Source organism: Alosa alosa, chromosome 21 (genome assembly GCF_017589495.1).
Source record: "Alosa alosa isolate M-15738 ecotype Scorff River chromosome 21, AALO_Geno_1.1, whole genome shotgun sequence".
Taxonomy (NCBI): Eukaryota; Metazoa; Chordata; class Actinopteri; order Clupeiformes; family Clupeidae; genus Alosa; species Alosa alosa.
The window spans coordinates 2,093,176-2,118,035 of NC_063209.1; the positions used below are offsets into that span (position 1 = coordinate 2,093,176).

The 24,860-nt window shown below is 39.3% G+C and overlaps 1 protein-coding gene across 4 annotated transcripts; it reads left to right on the forward strand.

Moving 5' to 3' along the window:
* Positions 1 to 7,166: 7,166 nt before the first annotated feature.
* On the forward strand, positions 7,167 to 23,799 carry simc1 (SUMO interacting motifs containing 1). Of its 4 annotated transcripts, none has more exons than XM_048232220.1 (11): positions 7,167 to 7,389; positions 8,223 to 9,380; positions 9,529 to 9,788; positions 11,654 to 11,723; positions 11,875 to 12,035; positions 16,277 to 16,369; positions 16,562 to 16,690; positions 17,106 to 17,262; positions 18,819 to 18,903; positions 21,914 to 22,767; positions 23,228 to 23,799. In XM_048232220.1, exons 1-10 carry the CDS (start codon positions 7,258 to 7,260, stop codon positions 22,117 to 22,119), a joined length of 2,451 nt encoding a protein of 816 aa, XP_048088177.1. In that variant the 5' UTR covers positions 7,167 to 7,257; the 3' UTR covers positions 22,120 to 22,767; positions 23,228 to 23,799. The 4 variants fall into 4 exon arrangements, with proteins under 4 accessions (XP_048088177.1, XP_048088176.1, XP_048088178.1 ...); XM_048232219.1 differs by having other exon boundaries at positions 23,309 to 23,798; XM_048232222.1 differs by lacking the exon at positions 7,167 to 7,389 and adding an exon at positions 7,781 to 7,871 and having other exon boundaries at positions 23,309 to 23,799.
* Positions 23,800 to 24,860: the final 1,061 nt, after the last annotated feature.

Below are 24,860 nucleotides of genomic sequence, written 5' to 3' on the forward strand. Positions count from 1 at the left end.
GCCGGTTTCAGTCTCCTAAACTGCCGGCGTCGTGTACATGCAAGGCGTAACCGTTAACAAAACCTCACCGGTTTCACAAAAACCGGCGTTGTGTGCATGGCCCCTAAGACTTCACCTGAGAATCTGTTAAACATGAGTGCAACACCTGCTGAATGATTTGAAGCATGACAAAAATAAGCCTGATCTCCCTATTGAGCTTTCCAGAATGAAATGTCTTTTTCGCATGAGTGTGATTCTTGTAAGAAAATAATGTTGGCATTTGTTTTTCTGATAAAGAGGAATATTGCCTTGCGCTTAATATTATTGCGTATAGCCTACCTCTTACATTGAGTGAAATCATTTTTAATGAACTGAACTTAAAATCATTAACATGACAAACTTAAAAATAAAAAATAAGGTACTGTGTTAGAAAAAAAAAAAAAAAAAAACCGAGAAGACTGTAGCCTAATTGGCTAAAAACGACTGACGACAAAGTGCAAGCAGTTAAGTTACGGCTGTCTGAGCAAGATATGAAAATTGAAGAAGCAGAACGCTACAGTCGACGTTGGAATCTAAGACTTCACAATCTCCCTGAAAAAACCAACGAAACTTCCGATGACTTAAGACAGCAGATTTACGGGATTTTAGGGGAAATAGCTCCAGATGAAAAAAACAAGATGGATATCCTCATCGACACAATTCATAGAGTTGGAAACCATAGAGAAAATGGAGGTGCACGTCCTGTTAATCCAGTTCTCCTTGCGCACCTTTAGGCAGAAAATGGAGAGCTTCACTGAAGGCCAAAGTGTTGGCAGATCACAACTTGCGTATGGCTGAGGATCTGACATATTGGGAGAGACAGTGTCGTAATAAACTTTAGCCTCTTGTTGACAAGGCACGTAAAGAGGGGAAAAAGACGACTTGGCGAGGACCTGATGTCATCATCGAGGGGAAAAGATTCGCTGTAGAAACAATCAAGAAACCTGTTTAATCAACCTTGTCTTTATAGGCTTTCTACTCTCTTCAATCGTTCTATTCATGAGTACCGTAAATCTCCAAATAATAGCCCGGGCTTTTATTTTCCCAAATCGCCAAACTGCACCGGCTAGTATTAGAGACAGGAGACAGGCCTTTAATTCCCTTTACACAAAACTTTTCCTCTGCAAAGATGGAAAATATTATAGAATTAATTATTTCAAACACACTGAATCTCTACCTATATGACTAGGTTATCTGATGACAATTACGGATCATCATTCATTTAGTGTTGAGATGTTGTTCATTGAGGGAGATACAGTAAGATCCAAATAGCGGGGATAGCCAGAACAGATGAAACACGTTTTAATTAAACATAATTTACAAAGAGATTGTATCACACTGAAAGCTCATATTTTGTCACTAGCAAATAGCCTATATCGGTACTTTGTCAAATACAGTTGCATCATCAGCCCTGACCAAAACCGTTCAGGAATTATTTATGCAAAAGTGGAACGTGCTTAATGTTTCATTCTCCCTCCTTTTCAGCACGAATGAAGCAGCATGAGAGAGCATTAACCATATCGTTTCTCCCGTTTTGTATTTGCCAAATTTGCCTACATTCAAATCATAGCCTAGCCTACTTCCAGGCGCATTGGAACACATTTTTGACCATGGGGTGCTGAATAACAAAATAATCATGGATGTCCGACGATTTCTCCCCCAGCATATGATTCGAATTTAGACAGCTAAATACGCCATTTCAGCGCCGTGTATGAGTAGGTCTAAGAGTGAGAAGTTTTATAATGCCCTGGGCAGCCACATTCCACTGCAACTATACGCATCACTTGCCACTCCGACTCATCAATAAAAACTGTGCGCGCACACACCAGACCCATAGAAGCGCACTTGACTTTACATCATTAACCTATTTCAGTATACCTGTATAGCCAGAGAATGTCTGTAGACGGGCTCTGATATAGCCTAGTCTAAGGTAAATTCCTTTTCTGACTTCTTTCTCTTTATCGCCATGGCATTTACAATAATTAAGAATTAATTTACTAATTTACACTACTGTAACCTCCTTTCTGTAACGGTTTTGTGTCATTGCGAATCTTAGGTGTGAATTGGGCTTTAAACAGACGATATGACTGGTTTTAGAAGATTAAATACAACCCGAAACTAAAAAACAGACCAGGCCTCTACTGGAGACCGGCCTTTAACCCAAACCTGTATCCACGCCAGGCGTTTAAAAGAGACAGGCGTTTATTTGAAGTTTTACGGTAGTCTTGTTTGACTCATGCAGGTTGATTGAGTTGTTAAATGGAATATGTTCAGCTGATAAGTTGATTTGTTAAAATTATTAGGCTTAATTAATATAATAAGTCTTTTATATTCGGCTACTGATTTTTGCATCTCGGTAGTTTAAGGTTGGATGTATACTGGTACCCTTTACTCTAGCAGTTCTTAGAGGTTTTTTGCAAGAGCTAGTCAAAATTCGTGATGAACGGTTCCGGGTATTCTTTTCGAACAGTGCAGGCCCAACTGCAGTCAGACCTGCCTGCCTCGCCATAACAGATCGATTTGATTGGCTAATCAGTCAGATGTAGCCATCAATCAAGCCGAATCCAAACAGATGATTTCTAATGGTTGCTTAGGTACCAAAAACGTAGTGATGCCTTGTGAAAGCCTGATGCAGGACTTAAGAGAAGACGTGCGATTGGATAAAAATGTATCGCACCCCCTCACTATTTGTTCACACAATCTGCCAATCAAATCACATATCGGACAGTGGTAGGATATCAGTAGTCAAGAATGATCGGGGAAGGAGAAGCAGAAGCAAATAATAAATGCTAAAGTACAATGTTATTAAGTGTTGGGCAAGTTACTTCAAAAATGTAATGCATTATTTATTACTTGTTACTGTAGTCATCTCAAAGTAACTTGTTACATTACAATATTACTGTCTTTGAATTGTAAAGCATTACACTATGTTTACATTACTTTCACCAAAATAACAGGAAATATGGATTTGGTGTTCTCAATAGATCTTCATGTGTCCAATGCAGCTCATTACATGGCAGGAGGTGATGTGGTATGGCATAATGTGTCAGGATGGTCAGAGGAATCAAATGCAGATTACAGAATATCTTGCAGTCTTGGTTTATTGGAGTGAAAATTTTCAATACTCCACAAACTTGATCATCAACAAAAACAGGCTCTCGATAACAAAAAGACCTCTCAGGCGGGATGAGTTCAAAACTAAACAGAGCACAAAAAAACTGAAAAGTCAGCAGCACTTACGTGCCGGTAACAGGTAGTCTTAGGCAGGTCTCACAAAACAGACACGACGATCAGACAAAGAACAATGAACAACACAGGGTTTAAATACTCAACAACGAACTGAGATAAAATGCAGGTGGGAAGGTAATTGGGAGATAATAGGCAAGACAGGAAACAGACCAAATAAGGACATGGGTGTGGCAACAGGAAAAACTGAAATGCGAAACACATAGAGCAACACCAGAGGGAGCCAAAAACATCCAGTCCTATAGGCTCCCTGACATGATGACTGAGCTAGGCTTAAGGCTAACAAAAGAACAATATAATGGCTCATGGGACAATGTAGGCCCCAAAGGCCAAAGGTCACTTACAACTTAATATAGTAAAATATAGTGAAATTGTATGTTGACTTTAAATGGTTCTCATCATTGCTGGTTGCCTTTCCTTGCACTTACAGTGGTGTAGACTTAATAATAATAAAATAATAATAATACATTTTATTTAAAGAGCGCCTTTCAGGACACCCAAGGTCACTTTACAGATAAAACAAATAGAAGAGAGAAAAAAATAAAATAAAATATATATATATATATCAAAAAAGGAGAAAAATATATATAGTCCATTTAGCTATATCACAGTCCATAGGCTAGTCTGAAGAGATACGTTTTCAGTTCCTTTTTAAACTGGGCAGTGGATTCACACACACACACTTAATGCAAATAGTTTGAGAATAATGGCTACGATCTTTGTCTGTAAAAGCAGCATTTCTCAATTTTGGATTAAAAAGCAAAGTAACTTCAGTTACTGAGAATTGTACCGAGTAAAATATTACTGAAATTGTATTGGTAATGCCTTACGTTACTACATTACAGCAAAAAGCAATGCATTACTGTAATTACATTACTTTTTTAATGCATTACTCCCAACACTGGTTATTAAAGACACTATTATTTTTCGTTCGTTTGAAAATAGTTAGGCCTTCAGAGAAGGCCTTGAAGGCCCTGACGGTCCGCCACTGCTAGCACATCATCAAAAGGGTATGTGTTTAATATTTAAGTATACCCTGAGATCAGTAGCACCATGTTCTAATTCCCAAGTTCCCAAGACAGATATAACACCAGTGGAGGTACCAATCAAGGTGGCAACACTTCAGTAACTTAGCCTATTACACTAAGAAAAATAAAACAATGTGTGATTACATTTCCAAGTGAGTAGCTGTTTCTCATATCATCTCTATCTATCTTTTTCACTCACTCACTATCACTCATTGGTGCAAGTTTGACAGCTTATTTTGACGACAGTGCAAGCACAATGTGGCCAGAGTGCCAGAAGTCAGACACACAAAGTGGGCAGTCTGAAATATAGAGATTAGAATAAGATAGATCAGAATTCACTGGTTGTATGTGATTGGTTTATTCAAATTCACCTCACCAGAGAGGTCTTGCCCATTTCAGAGTTTCCGCCTTGACGTAGCTACCTATATCTTACGTTTGTTTACGCTTGTTTTTTCAGTCTCTTTATGCGTTTTCATAAATGTTTAATGTTTACAATTGTATTTCTCAGAACAGTTAGTAGAAACAGATTACACAGATTACAAAGCAAATTGGCAAATAGATATGCCAATTTGCCACCAGAATAACAAGCAAAATGCTTATGCGTGCCATGTTGCAGCAGAAAATTGTAAAGATTTTTTATTTCCTTATATATCTTATTTATTTCCAAACCTCCCACTTCATTATTTGTTTCATTCACATTTTCTCAAACTAGATGACAAATGAGTTTAATATTATTTTGTTGAGTTTAATTGCTATTGTTAATGACAACAATGGCAACTAAGCGAGGTATTCTAAAGAAGTCTGGCAAGATAAAGAAAACTATTTAAAATTGGACAGTACACTGCAAAAACTGCTTATTTAATAAAATCTAATAAAGTGTATATCAAGATCAAATAATCTACTTGGTATTGTATTCAGTATAGATTACTCATAAAATCATTTGACTTAACATAAGAAGAGTTTGACTTGTTTTAAGATGTCTCATCCTGAAAACAAGCAAATTTGTCTGCCAGTGCATTAAGCAAATCCATCCTAAAAACAGACAATGTTAATATAATAGCATCTTAATATAAGATAAATAACACTTTTATTTTTTGCAGTTTATTATTGCAATCAAGAACTTTGCCACTGGGTATAGGAGGTGAAGTACAGAGCAGAGATCAGCAAAAAAAAAAATTGAATGTCATGTTGTCAATATAACAGTTCATTCTGTTTTGGGTAATGTTTTGATGACACTGATCAAAATGCACAAAATTGCTCTCGTCTGTGTGACATTAAATGTTACATCATGTTTATGGTACAGTGTGGTCCACATTGTTGCCAAGGATTCATATTTACAGTAAACTTTTACAATACTGTACTGTTTTCTTTGCATGCTTTTCTTCAGGGGGACAATCTGAAGGGTCAGGCCCTGTCACAGTAAAATATCCTAGAAAATAATGGAATTCACGTCACAGCCCTGTCACAGCCCTTTATAACGGCCATAGATGGGGCGTGACATGGTCTGACAAATAGCCTATAGTTCCTATTAGTTATTATCAAAAATGCATTTTGTTCAAGAATAAAAACATCCTGAGATGGCACAATAGGTGTACCTCATAATTTGATTGTCTCCATGACTCAATGTTCAGACTCAAGAATAAGAATCATTTCCACCCCAAGATTTTTGTTTAAGTGACAATGTGTTTCTGGTAGAATGTCCCCTACATACTTTGTTACACCATGACCTTTACATAGTCCTGTATTGGATATGGGTGAAAGACGTGTAGGCTGATATATTTTTTTGGCCCTGGGAAAGAAGAATTAAACAGCCTAAGATATAATTCTTAATATATAGCCTAGGCTATACAGCTCTGGAAAAAAACAACGTAATAAAATTATATTGCAAATTATATCGTCCATTGCCACGATTCTCAACTGGCAATGGACGATATAATTTGCAATAATTTGCAAATTTGCACTTGCAAATTTGCACTTGCAAATTTGCACTTGCAAATTTGCACTTGCAAATTTGCACTTGCAAATTTGCACTTGCAAATTTGCACTTGCAAATTTGCACTTGCAAATTTGCACTTGCAAATTTGCACTTGCAAATTTGCACTTGCAAATTTGCACTTGCAAATTTGCACTTGCAAATTTGCACTTGCAAATTTGCACTTGCAAATTTGCACTTGCAAATTTGCACTTGCAAATTTGCACTTGCAAATTTGCACTTGCAAATTTGCACTTGCAAATTTGCACTTGCAAATTTGCACTTGCAAATTTGCACTTGCAAATTTGCACTTGCAAATTTGCACTTGCAAATTTGCACTTGCAAATTTGCACTTGCAAATTTGCACTTGCAAATTTGCACTTGCAAATTTGCACTTGCAAATTTGCACTTGCAAATTTGCACTTGCAAATTTGCACTTGCAAATTTGCACTTGCAAATTTGCACTTGAATATATTCTAAATTTGCACTTGCAAATTTGCAGTGGTCTCTTAAATTTTAATATGACTATCAAATCATTCCTCAGCAACCATTGGATGACATACGAAAAATGTGCAGTGGTCTTTTATTTTTTCCAGAGCTGTGTATGTACAATGAGTTGAGACATGTCACACCCACACAGGATGGTCTAACAAGGTATGGTATAAAAGCCATGACAAATACAACTTAAATACCACTTGTAGGCCTACTGTTTTTCAAGTGGCGGGAACGGGTTTCCATATATTACCTACCGGTATTTTACAATCACTCTACCCAGAGCTAGAGATGGCTCTGACTCTACCGTACCAAAGATGAGCATGTTTTTTTCCCTCCAGTGGGTGGCGGTGTGTAAAATCTCTGTTATGGTCTTTATTCTACCCACGTGACAAAACGCGGAACTGCATGCCACTGCATAACTGCCTATGATAACTGCTGCACAACCGAAAGGATCTCTGTAATTTAAGTCATGTAAAGCGCCACGATTCTCAACTGGCAATGGACGATATAATTTCATTAAGTTCGGGTAGCGATTCAGACTCCGACCTAGAGGTTGTGCGTTGTTATAGTGATGATACTAGAGAAGATGCCAGACCATTTATTAGGACCGACTGGGTTCCTGTGAAACCGGTGAGTGTCGGTACCACCTACCGACTGATTTGTCCATATCATTAACAGACCAACAGTATGACTTTAAAGATACACCTAGATCTTTATGTCCTCCTTAACGTTACGTTATTATTGCAATGGCTACTCCATGCAAATTAGCCAACGGCTATTATTGTTTACAAAGAGTATCCACCTGTTTGCATGTTGGCTAACGGAAGTAACGATAACCTAAATTCAGACAGTAGCCAGAGCCAGAACAGGGTGCAGATGGGCTCAGATTCTAAAATCCTGACCGAGTTCATTTGAGCGCGTGAGCAATCTTAACCAAAGTGCCTCAGTTTAGCTGACAGAAAGTTAGCGTTAGACCAGACACCCATGTTGACTTTACCTAAGCCCCGACGTTTCTGTCAGTAGCAAGCCTAAGTTACCTGGTTTATGGTATTTTTTGGAAGCGTGGTGCGTGGAGGTGTTACTGTTCAAGCTCTCCAGTTCACTCACAGATGGTGTGTTGTTAGGTACAGTAGGTAGGCCTATGATAGCTGGCTAGAAACAAGGTAACGTCGGTTTAGTAACGTTAATGTTACCTAGCATAGCTAGCTAGCAAATTGTTTGCCATTACCAATTTGTTAACGTTAAATTATTATTATTCACAAACATTTCATTAAACATGTTTAAACCAATCAACGCATAAAAGTATTACAGGAACTACAAATAGAAATAATCCTAAATAGGCTATACTTAAAATGTGGGTGTAAAAGGGAGGGAGGCAATCTCTCAAATAATTTCCAAACAAGATAAATAAGTATGTTTAGGTTATATAAGATGTTGAAAACCCTTTCATGTGTTTACTTTAGGTTGTCATTGACTTGTCAAAACTCAGAAGAAGAAGACGCCCCCGAAGGTTCCAACGTGGTTCCATTGAAGTTGTAGACTTGAGTCTTGTAGAGGAAAAAGAATCAGAAGCTGTTTGTGCTGCACTATCAATATCAGATAAAGAGGAGGATTCCTTGCATCAACAAGGCGAATGTCAGATTCCACCTTCTCTTGCAACTGAGAGGAGCCCAAGTTTATTAGAAGAAAATTCACAGGGGATTGAGTCACCCCAGAAGTCTTGTTTACCTCCTGATTGTGAAGCTCTGTCGGTATCAGAGAAAGAGGGAAATGGCCTTCAATTAGAAGGTGAATCTGAAGCTCCATCGCCAGCAGCACTGATTGTACACAAAAATATATCTGTTAAAGATCCAACCACAATAGACTCAATAGAGAAAACCTCTGTCCTCTTGGGAAATGAGCTGCCTGCGTTAGAAAAGTGCAGTTCACAAAAAGACTCTCCAGATAGCATTCCCTCTCCTTTCAGCCTTGATAGCAATTATCACTGTCCATCTGAAATTGATCCGTTTTCATTCTCAGATGAGTCAAACATGCCTGAGTTAAAGGAGACCACTTTTACCACAGATTTATTTGACCACCCGGCAGAATCCTCTTGCATGCCTTCCAAGTCCACCCTAACAGAAGCCCAAAGGAAGTCATCCATTGGTACATTTTCATCTGTAGCTGGTTTAGAAGCTGTTTGGGAAGAGAACCTAGTGCCCTCCTCCTCTTCTGTAAGTCAGTCTAATACAGGTAATCTCACAGCATTACCTGCCTCAGATACTGTGTCCCCGTGGACAGAAACCCAGATCAATTGTACCCCAAATTCTCCAGGAAGACCTGGTTCTGATGTCAGCAAGACCATTCAGACTGCTATGAGGGCAACCCACCTACATAGTGCTCTGTGTCCTCAAATTTGTCTGTCAAACCCTTTATCTGAAAGGGGCTGTCAAGAACAGGAGGGGATAAGACTCCATAATGGTCTTGGTCAAGTTGAAAACATACAGGAGGATTCTGTCAGTCACATGATGTCTGATTTTGGTCCTGGGATGTCTGGACAAGAGCTACAGCACAAGCAATACATTTCTCATATTCAGCTAAAGAAATTAAAAAAACAGATGGGGGCAGTGGTTCAAGACCTGGTGAGATGCACCTTTTATTTAATTCAACGTTATTAATTACAGTATCTAAAAAAGTTCTTTATCAATTACAGTGTTTGAAAAAGTTCTTTACTGATTACAGTGTTTGAAAAAGGTATTTTTTAAGTGTTCTTTTTACATTCATAAATAGATTGACGAGGAGGAGGAAGAGGAAGAGGAAGACTATGGTCCACCTGAGCTATTATGTAGACAGAGTCTTAGCCTAGTCTATAGCACCATTGAGGAAAACTACCCAGAGGGTACCCTTCAGCTTCTGTCAGATTTTCTGCAACCCCGGTACTATCCACCCCCTGACATCATGGCACACCTACTCAGGGGTATCCTGATGGACCCTCACTGTCCTGATGTTCTTGCGCTGGAGGCCTACAGTTTACTGATGAGGATTCAGATGTAAGTGAGCTACAAGGTTTTAGCCTATGTCATACACATGTAGTGTCACATGTAGTGTCACTAGACATTCTAATATATGTACATTTACATTTACATTTACATAGCTGACGCTTTTAGCCACAGCAACTTACAAAAACGGGAAACAATCAAGGTATAGTGTGACAAGGACATGTTAGTGCGGCGATAAGCACTCGCATAGAATCAAGTGACCGTTCTAGGAGGGGGGATAGGCAAGTGTTAGGTGCTAGATTTAGCATGTTCAGTTGTTGGTAGTGCTAGGAAAGGAGATACTCTCTTAAGAGCTAGATGTTTTAGGAGTTTTTTGAAGATAGAGGTCCCTGTTCTGGTAGGAACTCTGGTAGGAATCATTAAACTAAATGCTTTGCACTGATGTCCATAGGCAAAGCACCCTGGAAATCCAGAGTTCTCGCGAAAGCACAATTTGCATTGTCTCTGCGAGACATTCTGGCAATGAGTAATGATGCATGTTACTTTCACCCCTTGTATCGCGAGGAACCAATCACATCAGTGTATTTGATATAGGTGGGCCAGAGGCGAACTAAACAGATGACGACAGCGCTGCAACGAATCAGTCATTAAACATTGGTCGTAGTGTTATCCAATTGTGTCGAAGTCCGGAATCAGTCAGTAAACATTGGTCGAACTGTTATCCGTGCAGCGAGATTTTCAAATGCATACTTGGTGCCGCCCCTCGAGTTAGGCCACTTTTATTATTTGTGGCCAGACCCTTAACTTTCTAGATTACCAGGGTCTGGATTTTCCAGGTTATAGGCGAAGTGTGAGGAGATGAAGTCTCCCTTTCAGAGCAAGAGAAAGAGAGAGACTGGATATTTTGCCATAGGAAGACACATCTTTGACTTCTAAAAGGTTTACCTTACATATAAAGTTAGCTAGTTAGTAAGCTAATGAAGTTACTACGAATGTCAGCTACCAGAAAAAAGTGTCGTCAACATTGGGAAATCTAGGATGAATTAGTTTGATAGCATACAACGTTAAGTAAACGCAATTCCTTGAAACCATTATGTTCAAAAACAAGCTGAACCCCATCTGAATTTAAAACAACTGGTTATTTCGGCCATTGACTGCCATTGTGTACTGTTAACATGTCTTCCCCTTCATGGGGGCGGTAGCCTTTAAGCTGAATGTATGAATGCACAATTTGAACTTGCAAACTGAAAAATGAGCAATCATGGAAACATGATTTCCATGGAGGAAATCTAACTTCCTACAGTAGCAGTCCATGGAAACAGACCATTCACAATTGTCTTAAACAAAATTGCACTGGAAAGCCATCTGAATTTGACTTCATAACTATACATAAGGGTGGAAAACAAAACTACGAAACTGTAATGCATACCCCTTTTACCTTAGAAATAATTTGTCAGTCAAATGAAGCTATGGTGCAAAAAGCTCTAGTAAAGCTATCATTGTTCATGCGCTATTCATGCATTGATGTTTTGTCACATGATTGGTCTATTCATTTTGCATCAGCTTCTGGGTTATTTTTGTCACATAATGATTCTAGAAAATCTGCATAGAGATTCTGGAAAGTATGTATAATGAACAATGTGATCAGAGCACACCATGGGTTTATCAGTGGATGTCTTGATATTCACACCCTTTTTTTTTTAAATGTCCTTCAACTTTAAAACGTATGTCTCCTTGTGTTGGAGAATTTGTGGACTGTGAAAATGAGATGTTTTTAAGCCAATACATGTTTGTTACATTCAGCAAATATCTCCTCACATTCTGCCTGCGGCCCATTCTGTGTGCAAACTGAAACTGACTTGTTTGGCAGTTGAGTTCATATATCAGCAATTTAGTTCCTGTTTTTGCAAATGCAGATTTCATCCATCAGATATATCGTCTCTTTCATGGGACTGGGGACTGCTGACAGCTGTGATGGAGCAGCAGGTAGGGAATCAAGTTTTGGAAAATGGTTTGTCTTGGAAGTAAAGAAAATGAACTGACACATGTCTGTATACACATTTTAAAACAATTTTCTTTGTATATTTTCTCTCTAAAGTCTATGACTGCTTTTCATGACATTCATGTCCACTAAAAGGATAGCTCCAAGAGGCTTCGGCTGGATGTCAGATGTATGCTACTACAGTATGTGCTACAAATTCTTGATGATGACTTTCAGCAGAAATTATGCATGCAAAAGCTGCACCTGTCCATCACAAAAGCCATGCTGTCTTGTGAGCAGAGGTTCACTCATGTCAGGTGAGGACATACTACAGCCACGGGCAACAGGGTAACATTTTGTTTAGTAACAACAAAAGTTCATATTGAAACAGGTTTTAAAGGACCACTCTACTCTAAGAACAACCTTGGGTCTATTTTTGGATGATACTAGCAACGTGTTTCAAAGAAAGTTGGGACGGGGCATGTTTACCACTGCTGCTTCACCTCTTCATTTAACAACATTCTGTAAATGTTTAGGAACTGAGGAGACCAGTTGCTAGAGTTTTAAGAATGAAATGTCCCATTCCTGCCTTCTTAATCATGTTTTTCATTCCATGGTGCACCCAATTTGACAGGTCTGGACTGCAGACAGGCCATTTTAGCACCTGGACTCTTCCTCTATGGAGAAATACTGTTAAAATATGTGCAGAATTAATTTTGGCATTTGTTTTCCTGAAATATTGAAGGTCTTCCCTGAAAAAGACATTGTGTGAATGTCCGTGTATGATGCTCAAAACCTCTGTACATGATTTAGAATTGATTGTGCCTGGCCAGATGTGCAAGATGCCATGCCATAGGCACTAATGCACCTTCACACCGTCATAGATGCTGGGTTTTAAACTGAGCACTATAGCAAGTTGGGTTAGTTGGATAGACCCTCTCCTCTTTAGCCCAGAATAGGGCTGGGATAAACGATTATTTTTTAAACGATTAATCTAGCGATTATTTTTTCAATGCATCGATTAATCTAACGATTCATTTTTTCAGTCCGATTCGATTTCGATTCGATTATCTCCTCATTAATTGACTAATAGCAACTTATACATGTTTATTTACATATCTGAATTAATTAAACATGAATTCTTTAACATTGCAATGTTTGTTTATTGCTCTTAAGATTCCAAAATAAAAGACTATACAAGTGCAAAGTAATGCATTCTTAGTCAGAGGTAGCATTCAATAAAGTTCAGTAGGTATGTCTAATTGAGTCATTTTAAGACGTTCATGAGGGAATCCTTGCAATTAACATAACACAGTTAAAAGGCTGCTGATGTGTGGATGCAATTCATTACGTAGTTAGTTCAAATAACGGTTCGTACTTCTCCTTGGGACAAGCACTTTTGAGTCTTGGAAAACACCTTTCCATTTACATCGGGATTTTGCAAACATTCAGAGTCAATTATAAAATGAGCCCTGCGTAACGAAATACAAGCAGCTGTAAGTAAGCATGCAAACTTGACATCCAAACAGTATTCTAACGTTAGCTTTGAGATACTGATTGATTGCATACTGTAACTTAACTTAGTTTAGTCTCCTCAATGTACTATGTTGTGATAAGACATTAGCAGAGTTTACTTTAACTTTAATGCAGCAGTTTTGAACAAATTTGCGCAGCATGGTCACGATGCTAAGCGGATTTAATAGCAATTTAGCCCACTGTGTTCTATGCAGTGCTTCTATGTGGCAACAACAATCCTTCAACAATCGTGAATATTTTGTTAAATCAGAGAATGTCTCGTAAACGGCCTCTGGTTAAATGCACATGCAGAGGAGGAGATATTTTGCGTCGACGTATTTTTTGCGTCGACGTCGTCGACGCGTTGTCCCAGCCCTAGCCCAGAACAAATAGACCTCTCCAGAATAAGTCCCGCCTCCTAACTTCTGTATCCATCCAACCTTCGGTCGTCAAATGTCTATGGGAAATAACTTGGCATTTTGAAAGATCGTACCTGTCAAACTCTGTAGGTGACAAAGTAGAAAAAGCTGCTGGGCAGATTGGCCTACACACTTCTGCCATCTAGTTTCCACTGGATTTTTTGATTTTCGGAGCCGTTTAAGTAGTATAGTCTATAGTATACTACTTAAACGGCACCGACAATCAAAAAAATCCAGTGGAAACTAGATGGCAGAAGTGTGTAGGCCAATCTGCCCACCAGCTTTTTCCTACTTCTACCTACAGATGTTTTACCGGTATGATATTTCGAAACGCCATGTTATTTCCCATAGACAATCGACGCCAGGAAGTTGGATGGATACGGAAGTTACGGAGGCGGGACTTATTCTGGAGAGGTCTATACAGGCCAAGATACAATGGTGACATTTCTGTATCGTGTCTAAATACAATTTCTTCTTTTTTCATGGGAAAGTTTACACTATCATTTGTGAATTGAGTATCAAACTGTGCTCATACACAATGGTTATCGGAAGTTTTCTGAGCCCATACATTTATTTTCTTTACAGAAACAGGTCTGGTTTAATACAGTGCAATCTGAGGTCCAAAAGACCACAGCCATCCAATATTGCTTTTCAGCTCTGTCCCTTGTTTGGGGACAAAGATTGCAAACATTTCTCTGGATTCTCTAAATATTTCAATGATATTATGTACTGTAGATGATGAAATCCCCAAATACCTTGCAATTTCATGTTAAGGAGTATTATAATTATATTGTTTCATCATTTGTCCGTACAGGTTTACACAAAGTAATAATAATAATAAAGCTTTATTTGTATAGCACCTTTCATACACAGAATGCAGCTCAAAGTGCTTTACATTTGAAGCATGTAACACAATAATAGTCAGTCAGTCATTATCAATCACTTTTCTTTGCTGTTTATGATATACTCAGCAACATATCAAAAAATTTAGAAAATGACATCATAAGACTGGCAGCCTTAACCCTCTTACCCCCACAAGCACGCCATATGGCAACTGTGGCAAGGAAAAACTCCCATATTCCAGGAAGAAACCTTGAGCAGAACCTGACTTAATAGGGGAGCCCATCTGCTTCTGGCTGGCTAAGCCCTCAATAGTAGCAGATGTAGAATAATCTGAAAATGTAGTCTACAGGATAAGATGAGTTAACTAAAAGCTTTCCTGTACAGGTATGTTTTCAGATCTTTTTAAAATATTTACTGAACTCGCCTGCTTGATGTACAGAGGCAGGGTGTTCCATAGTTTGGGGCATAATGGATAAACGCAGCTTCTCCACTTTGTTTGTGGAGCACTTTGGAGTGCGATTAAAAGATTAGAATTGGATGATCTAAGTTTCCTTTGTGGTTGATAAGATATTAAAAGCTCAGAGATATATGAAGGTGCTATGCCATTCAGAGCTTTGTAAGTAATTAACATAACCTTAAAATCAATTCTATAGGAAATAGGGAGCCAGTGCAGTTCAGCCAACACAGGGGTGATGTGTTCTCTAGAAGTGATGAATACTTCTATATCTTTACTTCTGACTCTGTCTCTCTGTGATGCTCTTTTTTTATACCCAACCATGGTGGCAGTTACCCTAATTAGTTGTGAAATATTCCTCCAATTGTTGTCTTTATCATTACACAACAAATGTGTTGCTCGTATCAAATTCAAAATGAACATACAGTATATTTTACATGAAATAGTCAAATTTGTCATTTTCAACATTTTATACGATCTGCAGATTGTCACATTCTGTTTTGAATTTTTATTTGCATTTTACACGCATTTTACACGTCCCAACCTTTTCTGTGTTAGGGTTGTAAATTGGAATAGTTTTGAGTAAGACCAGAATATGCATTTACAACAAAATAGCATATAGTGATAGCCTTGGGGGCAAGTTAGTCCAGTGTTACTCAAACAGCACTGATTAACAACGTTGTGGTCCCCAAACAAATGTTTACACTTGTTGGCATCCAAAAATAGACCCTAGGTTGTTCTTAGACTGGAGTTGTTGTCTTGTACATTCATAATAACCGATGTTCTGGCAAATGTGAAAGACAACAAAATAATTATATTTATTGTGCATTTATTGCATGTGTATCTGAATTACAGTTAATGTTTATTGACTTAATTTCTAAAATGTCCTCTCTGTCAGTTTACCAATTTCCAGCTTCAATTAAATAGCCCTTAAAGATGCAATCTGTGATTCTGGTGAAAGGTTGTTGATATTTGATCTCAGCAGCCACTCAAATCAACCCCTCCCTCCAGTACTACTGAAGCAGTGTGTTGATTGGCTGGAATTATTTATGGTTCGGTCCAAGCCACTGTGTTTGTTTCCCATATGTAGAGACAGCTCTCTGTATGAAATCTAGATTTTTCAACACATACAGTAAACTAAATGGACAGCTGAAGGAGCAATTCACTTAATGTGATCAGAAGTTTTTTTCAACTTAAATCACAAACTGCGTCTTTGGTAGATGGTCTGACTGCACTCAATCAGTTTGTTGCTGTGTTGTTTCCTAGGAGTGTTTTTGTGTATTTTTGAAGGCACCATTACAGTTTAGTGTATGTCACTTTCTTTCAGAGACCTCATTTGTTGGCTTTTTGAAGCAGTATCCTTGGCTGTCGGTAGCAAAGAGAATAAAAACCCCAAGAGGGAGAGGAATGAAAATCTTAAGTATGTTTTTATTTTCATGTACTAAGCATTTTTCGGCTGTTTGTAAAACTTTCCAGTTTATGCTTTATGTTTGATATGTGTTCTTGTATTTCACTTTGGTTTTGCTTTTATTAGGTATCCAAAAAAAAGATGAAACAAACATAGCAATAGTGATGGGTCTACTACAGTGGTATTTCTTATGCTGTGTTTCAGGATGGTGATGGTTTTTCAGAAGATGCTGGTCTTAGCCTTGGAGGTGGATCGTACTCCCACCTGCAGCTCTAATAAGATTTCCCAGGAGCTTTTCCACACCATTATTAGCTCTCAAAAGCGTGAGCACAGGTGGGACTCTGTGTGTGTGTGTGTCTGTCTATGTATGTGTGGAGGGGGGATAAACAATTTGTAAAACAACCTTGTAAGCCAAAACCAAGTATGTAAAACTGGAATGTAGTATTCAAAACTATGTTCACTAGTTTAGTAAACTATAATTACTGCATAATTACCTGTAAAATGTAATTGCTGTAATTTATTTGCTTAGAATAAGCATTTTATATATCTAAATATGGAATGGGTCCTCTTCCATGACTGTAGAGGGACTTTCATGTTTTTCTGCCACTATGGTTGCCAACTTGCATGGAGTGATTTTCAGTCAGTTGCAGTTGAACAAGCTCACGTCTAGAGGCTACACACTGCTGGACCTACTACACTACTCCATCTATTTATTTGCATAACTTTTTTTCATTTTCCTTTATCCTAGGTTGCTTCTTTTTGATACTCTAGAAAGCAATCTGCTTAAGTGCAAGCTTCTAGAGCTTCTTTTGGACTATGAATGCCCTCAAAAGATACCTGTGCCAATGTCCCTCAGCCTGCTGCTCCACTTCCTTCAATATTCCACTCTGCCATCTGATCCAATGGTGAGAAGTTGTTGAGGACAAACGTGAGAATATTTTAACATTCTATTGCCTGAGAAGGTTATGACCACTAGGGCTGCACGATTATGGCCAAAATGATAATCACGATTATTTTGATCAATATTGAGAGCACGATTATTAATTAATTTTAGTGAGAAAAATATTTTTCCCCTAAACATATTGGACTTGCTATCTGGCTCACCCAAATTCTTCCCCTCACATTTACTCCCCTAAATTACTGCAAATATAGATTTGACTGCGACTTCCAAACTTCCAAACAACTTCCAAACAAATGTTTTGTGCGTGCTACTTTGTTAATATTTGGGAAAACGTTAACAGCCCACCGGGAATCCTCCCAACGCTCCCCATTAGCCACTTAAGCTCTGCTTCTTGTTCATGAGTTTACTGTAATCGTTTAGTCCAGGGGTGTCCAAACTTTTTGACTGAAGGGCCACATTGGGTTTTGAAAATTGGCCAGCGGGCCACACACAAATAATAATAATAAGAAGAATAAGAATAATAATAATGTTTTAACCACAACGTCGTCTATCGCTGGAAAAAAATAGCGAGCGGCCTATGATAAACTAATAAATGCTCGGCGGGCCGGATTAAAGTGCATGGCTGGCCGCAGTTTGGACACCCCTGGTTTAGTCATTCGTTGATATGTAAAACACTGACGTGTAGGCTACATTTTCATTATTGTTCACTCGTTTTGAGTAGGCTGTGTCTTGAAACGCATATGCATTGTAGGTTGCACATGAAGCTTATAAAATACATGAATAAAATTCACGGATCCCGTTGTTAGCTCAACTCTTATTACAGTAGGCTATAGGCTATCGGAGGAAGCAAACAAGGACTAAAAGTTAACGTGATAAAAAAGGCATGTGTGGTTTACGTCATGTAATGTGTTTCACGGTTGAGAGCCTTGCTTTGCTTATATTTTTGGTTAACTTTACTTGCCTGAAATCAGAAATATTTTCGAACAATGGATGATCCGCTTCAAGGGACAAGCTCTTGGCCTTCTGCTGTGCCACACATTTGATTTTTGATCGTCGTTTATTGTATAGTCTAACTAGCCTACTAATAGTTAACATAATGTCACTAGTCCACAGTGCATCAGGCTGAACAGTGCAGGGAACAGCTGTCATTGGTAGGCTGCATGCAGGCACATGGTCAGACAGGTTTAAGGGAGCGCTTGATTTGTTTTGTAGCGAGCCGTTCTATGGGTTGCCAGGTTGGTTCTATGGGTAGAGCACGCATTTGAAATATCGCTCGATCACGCAAATTTGATCGTGGGAAGCCAAAATCGTGATCGTGATTAAAATTCGATTAATTGTGCAGCCCTAATGACCACACAATTGTATATTTGGGTGGGTTAACGGTAAGCAATACGTTTAGATGCTTTTGCATTTTTTTAAGTGTAGTGAGGGTCAGCAGTTGTTATTAACTGATAGAATGGATACCTACAGCGAGTCATATTTATGCAATGTTGTAAAACCTGTTCAAGAGAATTTACCATCTTTAACATATTCACACTAATCCGTCAATTCCTCCACCAGGATGGTAGTGAAGGCTGGAGGAGATGGGAAGAGCTAATGCAGCTGATCTGGATGCTTCTTCTGAGCTATGAGGAAGTCATGAAAGGTATGCACTTCTGTCTTGTCCAAAACATGTATTTCCTATGGATAAAATGACTAATCCTTGACCATGGATTGGATTGAAAATGCAATTTGAATGAAATTCTGCCAAACTAGATGTACCGCAGAGCGGTACAAAATATGACCCCTGCCCAGTCAGCACATTTTTTCCACAAAAATAAATCACGCTGAAAGGCCTATATGATTCTAACTGTCTCACTAAATTGCATTATCCACACTCAATTCTCACTGGTATCTGCTAGACAACAAGTACCAAAACATGATTAGTTCATAGATTTCACATGTAAAATTCATTTTATACAACCCCACCCCCATCTTGCCTGTTCATAATTCTGAGAAATTCTTGAATTGTGCGCATGTGTGCGTGTACACGTTTATGTTTATGTGTGTGGGTGTGTGTGTGTGTGCGTGCTTGTGTGTTTGCCTGCGTATGTGTGTTTGTGCATGCATGCGTACATATGTCTACTGTGTGAGTATGTGTCATACGTATGATTACTGTGAATGTATGTGTGTGCGTGTGTATCTATTTATGCACATGTGTGCACATGGAATGGGTTAACATGACCCCTGGAGGCAAACATACGGAAAAAATTGGTCATCCTAGGCCCAAGATATTCACAGAAAACTGTGTCTGCCCTACCCTCCTTTTGGGGGGTCCAGTACAGCGGGGGGGCTACAGATCAAAACGAAAACCGATGGTTCCGTGCTATCCATGTGGGGTTACATGCCCACCAAGTTTAAATGTACCCGGTCTTTCAGTGTCCCGGGAATCCTTGTTGGTGTATGGTCACTAAATGTACACATAAATTATTTTATTGTAAGGCCCCCCATGAACGAAAGTTCACAAAACTTGGCATGCATTTGGAGGGTGTCATAATGATCCTATACTTTCAATTTCGTGCAGTTTTGACCATGTCAGCCAGAGATATTGTGGTGAAAACGCCTCATTTTTTGCTTTTTAATTTTTAACTAGGTGGCGCTATACATGAAATAAGTGGTAATGGGATGGGTTGACAGGCCCCCTTAAGACCAACATACAAAAAAAAGGTGGACCTCCTAGGCCCTACGGTTCTCGAGATATTCACAGAAAACTGTCTCCGGCCACCTACAGGCCAGTTGGTGTATAGAAACATAAATTAATTTATTGTGTGGCCCCCCATGAACGGAATTCCACGAAACTTGGCGTGCATTCAGAGGGTGTCATAATGATCCTACACTTCCAATTTCGTGCAGTTTTGACTATGTTAGGTCACAGATACCTCGCGATTACAACACCTCATTTTTACTTTTTGTGTTTAACTAGGTGGCGCTATACATGAAATGAGTGGTTATGGAATGGGTTGACATGGCCCCTTGAGATCAACATACAAAAAAAATGGTCCTCCTAAACCTTACGGTTCTCGAGATATTCACAGAAAACTGTGTCTGCCCTACCCTCCTTTTGGGGGGTGCAGTCCAGCGGGGGGGGGGCTACAGATCAAAACGAAAAACGATGGTTCCATGCTATCCATATGGGGTTACATGCCCACCAAGTTTCGTCTACCCCGGTCTTTCAGTGTCCCGGGAATCCTTGACGGAAATTTGGACATGCGAAACAAAAAAACAAAATACAAAAAAAAAATCTGACTAAACCTATATGACCGCTGCTTCGCTGCGCGGCGGTCATAATCAAGTGTTCCTTCCAACCAATAACCGACTAGATGCGTATTCAGGAGAGTTTTGATTGCACGGGAGGGAGGGGGAGGGAGTAGCGAGCTAGCTTTCTGTTTTGTTTGAACGTCAACAGAAGAGGCGTTACCCCACCATTGGTGATACAACCTTAAATTACCCACTGTCAGTGAAATAACTTTGTTTCAGCTCAAGAAGCAAGACATCAGGTTTTATTACTTTGACAGAAATTGCTAAAACATTGGTAATACATAGATTGTACATTTTCCATAGATTGAACAAGTTCCTGCAACAAAATTTGAATGATATTCTACCAGCATTTGGCTGGTGCTAATTTCCATCCCTGGTGTGCACGGATAATTGAATAACCGATTAACTGTTTTGGGTTGTACTACACAAATATTAATATCTCTATTTAGTTATTCTATAACACATAGAATCATGGTAGAAGTTGTGCTAAAATGATATAACATAGATGTTATGCTACTATGATTTGCTGCCATGGTAGAAGTTCTGCTAGCACAATCACTGTTAATTAAGTTAATTGAGTGTGTAACCTACACAATCCAAAGAAATAAAAGGGAGACCATCAAATTTAATAATAAAATGGTCCTAAAATGGTCTAATAAAGGGCCATTTTTGCATCTCTTTACCATGTACTCTTTACTAAGGACACTGGCCCAGACAGAGAAGAAGCTATCCACCTTATGCTCTTAATAAAGCACCCTCAAAATAGCAGTGTTGGCACTGCAAATAACCAAATAACACTGTTTGGTTCGAATATTTTAAATTATTTGTATGCACACCCCTACACCACACAATGTTGGTGTTATATGTTATGTTATAAACTCCTATGATTTGGTAGCTACAACTAGCACTAGTAACCATACCAAGCCAGCTATACTTGCTAACAAAGCATAAGGTCCCACTTGGATATTTTTCCCACAACTTTTTTGGGACGTGTTGCTGGCATTAAATTCTATTTTTTTTTCCAAAAAACAATAACATTTCTATCCTTCAACAGTTGATATGTAGTCTTTCTAACTATTCTCAATTAAATATAGGGTTTACATGATTTGTAAATCATAGCATTCTTTTTTTTATTCACATTTTACAAAGCGTCCAACTTTTACGGAATTCGGGTTGTACAGCAACACAGTTGGCACATCTAAAAGGGGCGATGGTAGTGTTTTGGTTAAGGAAGTAGCCAGAAAAGTTGTAGGTTCAATTCCTGGCTCCCACTGTTGTGCCCTTTAAGTGCTGAAAAGGAATTTTTTAAATCCCACTGTGGACATTAGGTTAATAACCTGTCTGTATGTCTTCATCAGGTCACCTTCGCTGTTCAGTTACAGAGAGGTCCACATACGGCCGTGCCCCAACCTGGACAATGAATGACCGGTTAACCGAAGCCATGGTGCAGGATGCTGCAGATGCTTTTCTGGCCAGAGCAGAAAGAGACTTGGGCTTTTCCCTTCCAACACATGTCCAGGAGTCACTGGCTCTTCTTCAAGAACATTTACTAGACACATACTAGATTTGTTTAGGGTCAGATTGTTTTTTATTTGTGTGTACTTTTGAATACCAAATGATTATAGCAATTATTTATTGTTTTGTTTTTTAAAAAAAAAAGTTGTATATTTTCTCTACACCATAAGCGTATATGTACATGAGTAAACATGATACTGACTCGCAGTGTGCTTTTGGAAACTATATATATGGTCCAGAAATAGACATTAGTTTCTTGATGTGAATTTATGGACATTCACCATGAACCGGTGAGCAGTACTTTTACCAGCAGATTAGTGATCAAATTGAAAGCATAGCAAGAGTAACCCAGACAGCATTTACATCTGTGCCAGATCCGTTTTTGAATCAGTAGATTTGCGCAGCAGTCGCACTCACTATGCAGATCTGCACCAACTTGTCGCCAGACTTGTCTGTAGCTTCTGACTGTAACAGTCCATCCAGCGGGTGCGGCGCCTATCCGGGGCAGCTTCGCAGACCAGACGCGCCACAACTGAATTGAGTCCGCCCAGCGGGTGTGGGCCAGATCCCCAGGAGCTGCGCAGACCTGACGCCCCACAACTAACGGAACACTTTTCCCCCACATAAACCTGCAACTCTACGTTATGTGATTATGCAGAGTGAAAGACTACAGGCTGCACCGTCTTTGTGATTATTGGTAAGTACATTATACAAATATCATTTTAAATGTAAACTGGTGTTGATGTCATTTTAGTCTGCTAAATATTTAGGCCTGTATTAAACATGAAAGTTTACAAACTTAGTTTACTCTGAAATTCTGACAACCTGAAACGTGCCAGACAAGCTGGTTTGTAGCTACGGTTAGCTTGTAGTCTAGGTTCTTTTAAACATGCATCCACAACTATGTGAACATGAGCTTTAAGGCTAAATTGGTGAGCTTTGCTTATCATTCACCAAAATCGCTTAATATCGTGTCGATTGTGTGTTAGCTGCAAATTTGTAGCCGTTAGCGTTACCCACTTTGTCTGTAGCTAGCCTTGCTGCTAGTAGCACTGCAGGTATTGCATAGACGGCCAGCGTTTTTTAAGCCTGTTTAAAATGGATTTAGAGTGGAAAAACTTGGCTGTAAACACTAGCTGCTAGGCTTTTTATCGAAGGTCCACAAGAATTGTCTGGTCCTCTGACATCCATCCGTGAACGGCGCTGCTATTCACCATCTGCTCGAAAATATTTCTCAGGACAGCTACTAGCCTCTGCGAGAGATCTGCCGCTGCCGCGACCAAGGAACTGCTGCTGACCTGCGAGCTGCCATGATAGCAGCCTGCCCTGCAGTCTGGATTGAGTAGCCTAGCTAACATCGAAGAACTCTCACGAAACAACAAACTGTCGCTGTCAAAGTCCACCGACCTGCTGATCTGCAGGATCACCCAACTGTTCTGTGCTTTCAGTGCTCCCCAGACTGCCAGTAATCTTCCTCCGGCACAGCTGAGTGCCGTTGTCATCATCATCGGGACATCAGCCGGTTAGGTGCAACAGACTATGTTAACATGACATTTTCTTTTAGTGCGTTTAGCGGAGTTTGTTTATCAACATAAGCCTTATATTTCACATATTGGTTTGTGTTATGTTGTAGGCCTAGGCCTAAACTTAGGCTAGCGGACACAGTGTTCTCTTTTGGCTTTTTTAAAATAAAAAACTATTTTGAAAATTACAAATTGTGTGGGTCTTAATTGTCTGATAGCTTAAATATGAATCACAGACCAGGGCCAGATGAGCCCCAGATGTAGAATATGAGTCTGGGCCAGATCCGCACCAAATGCCATGGCAATATTAACTGTACTGGGCCAGTTCTGGCCCAGATCTGTCTCTGATCCGTAATCCAACCTGTTCCGGTATTGGCCCGTTGGAAGAAATGACCCCAGGGCAGGTCCGTTTAGAGGATCTGCGCCAGATGCTAATGAAGATCTGGCCCAAATATATTTTGCTGTCTAGGAATGTATCTTTATAATTGATACCCATCAACCATTCTCTGGATTAAGGTTAAAATGCTGATACAACTTACGAATCAAAGTAAAATTCTCAAAATTTCATAACATTATGGTAGGTGAGATTGAGTGTTTGGACCTACACCTCACCTTCAGGAGTAGTCCCATACCTGCAGAACCTACACCTCACCTTCAGGAGTAGTCCCATACCTGCAGAACACATTATTGTTGATGTAGTTGAACGCATCATGAGTTGACCAAACTATTCACATGCATATATTCTTATTTAACTGCTTCCTTCACGGAAATACAGTAGTCAAATGGGAGGCCTATCGATTCTTTTCTGATTCCATATGGGAGCAGTCTGGAAGGGTTGTCATTACAGACCATAAAAAAAACGACGCCATGTTGCCTGTCTGCTCTCCGTAATTCAGCAACAGAAACGGGTGGACTAGGACTAGGAACTATAGCTTACATATACACACAATTTCGTCCTCAAGTGGTATGTTTTTTCAGGTAATGTATAGTTACCGTTGGCGCGCCAGTTAAAGGAAATTTGTTGCGAATAGGCCTTTATCACGGCAGCCGAAGTAGGAAGTGAACAGCCCTGTTCCTGTGTGAGCACAGGTGTTTCTAATTAAGTGTCAGATTCGGCCACAGTTACTTCAACCAGAGGCCTCGTTAATGTTTTTAGGAACACCTGTGGTTTGCCTGCCAACAGGAAATTGAACAGCCCTGCTTCAGCTGCCCGTGGGCTGCCGTGATAAAGGCCTATTCACATACGGATAACATCCGTTTCCAAACA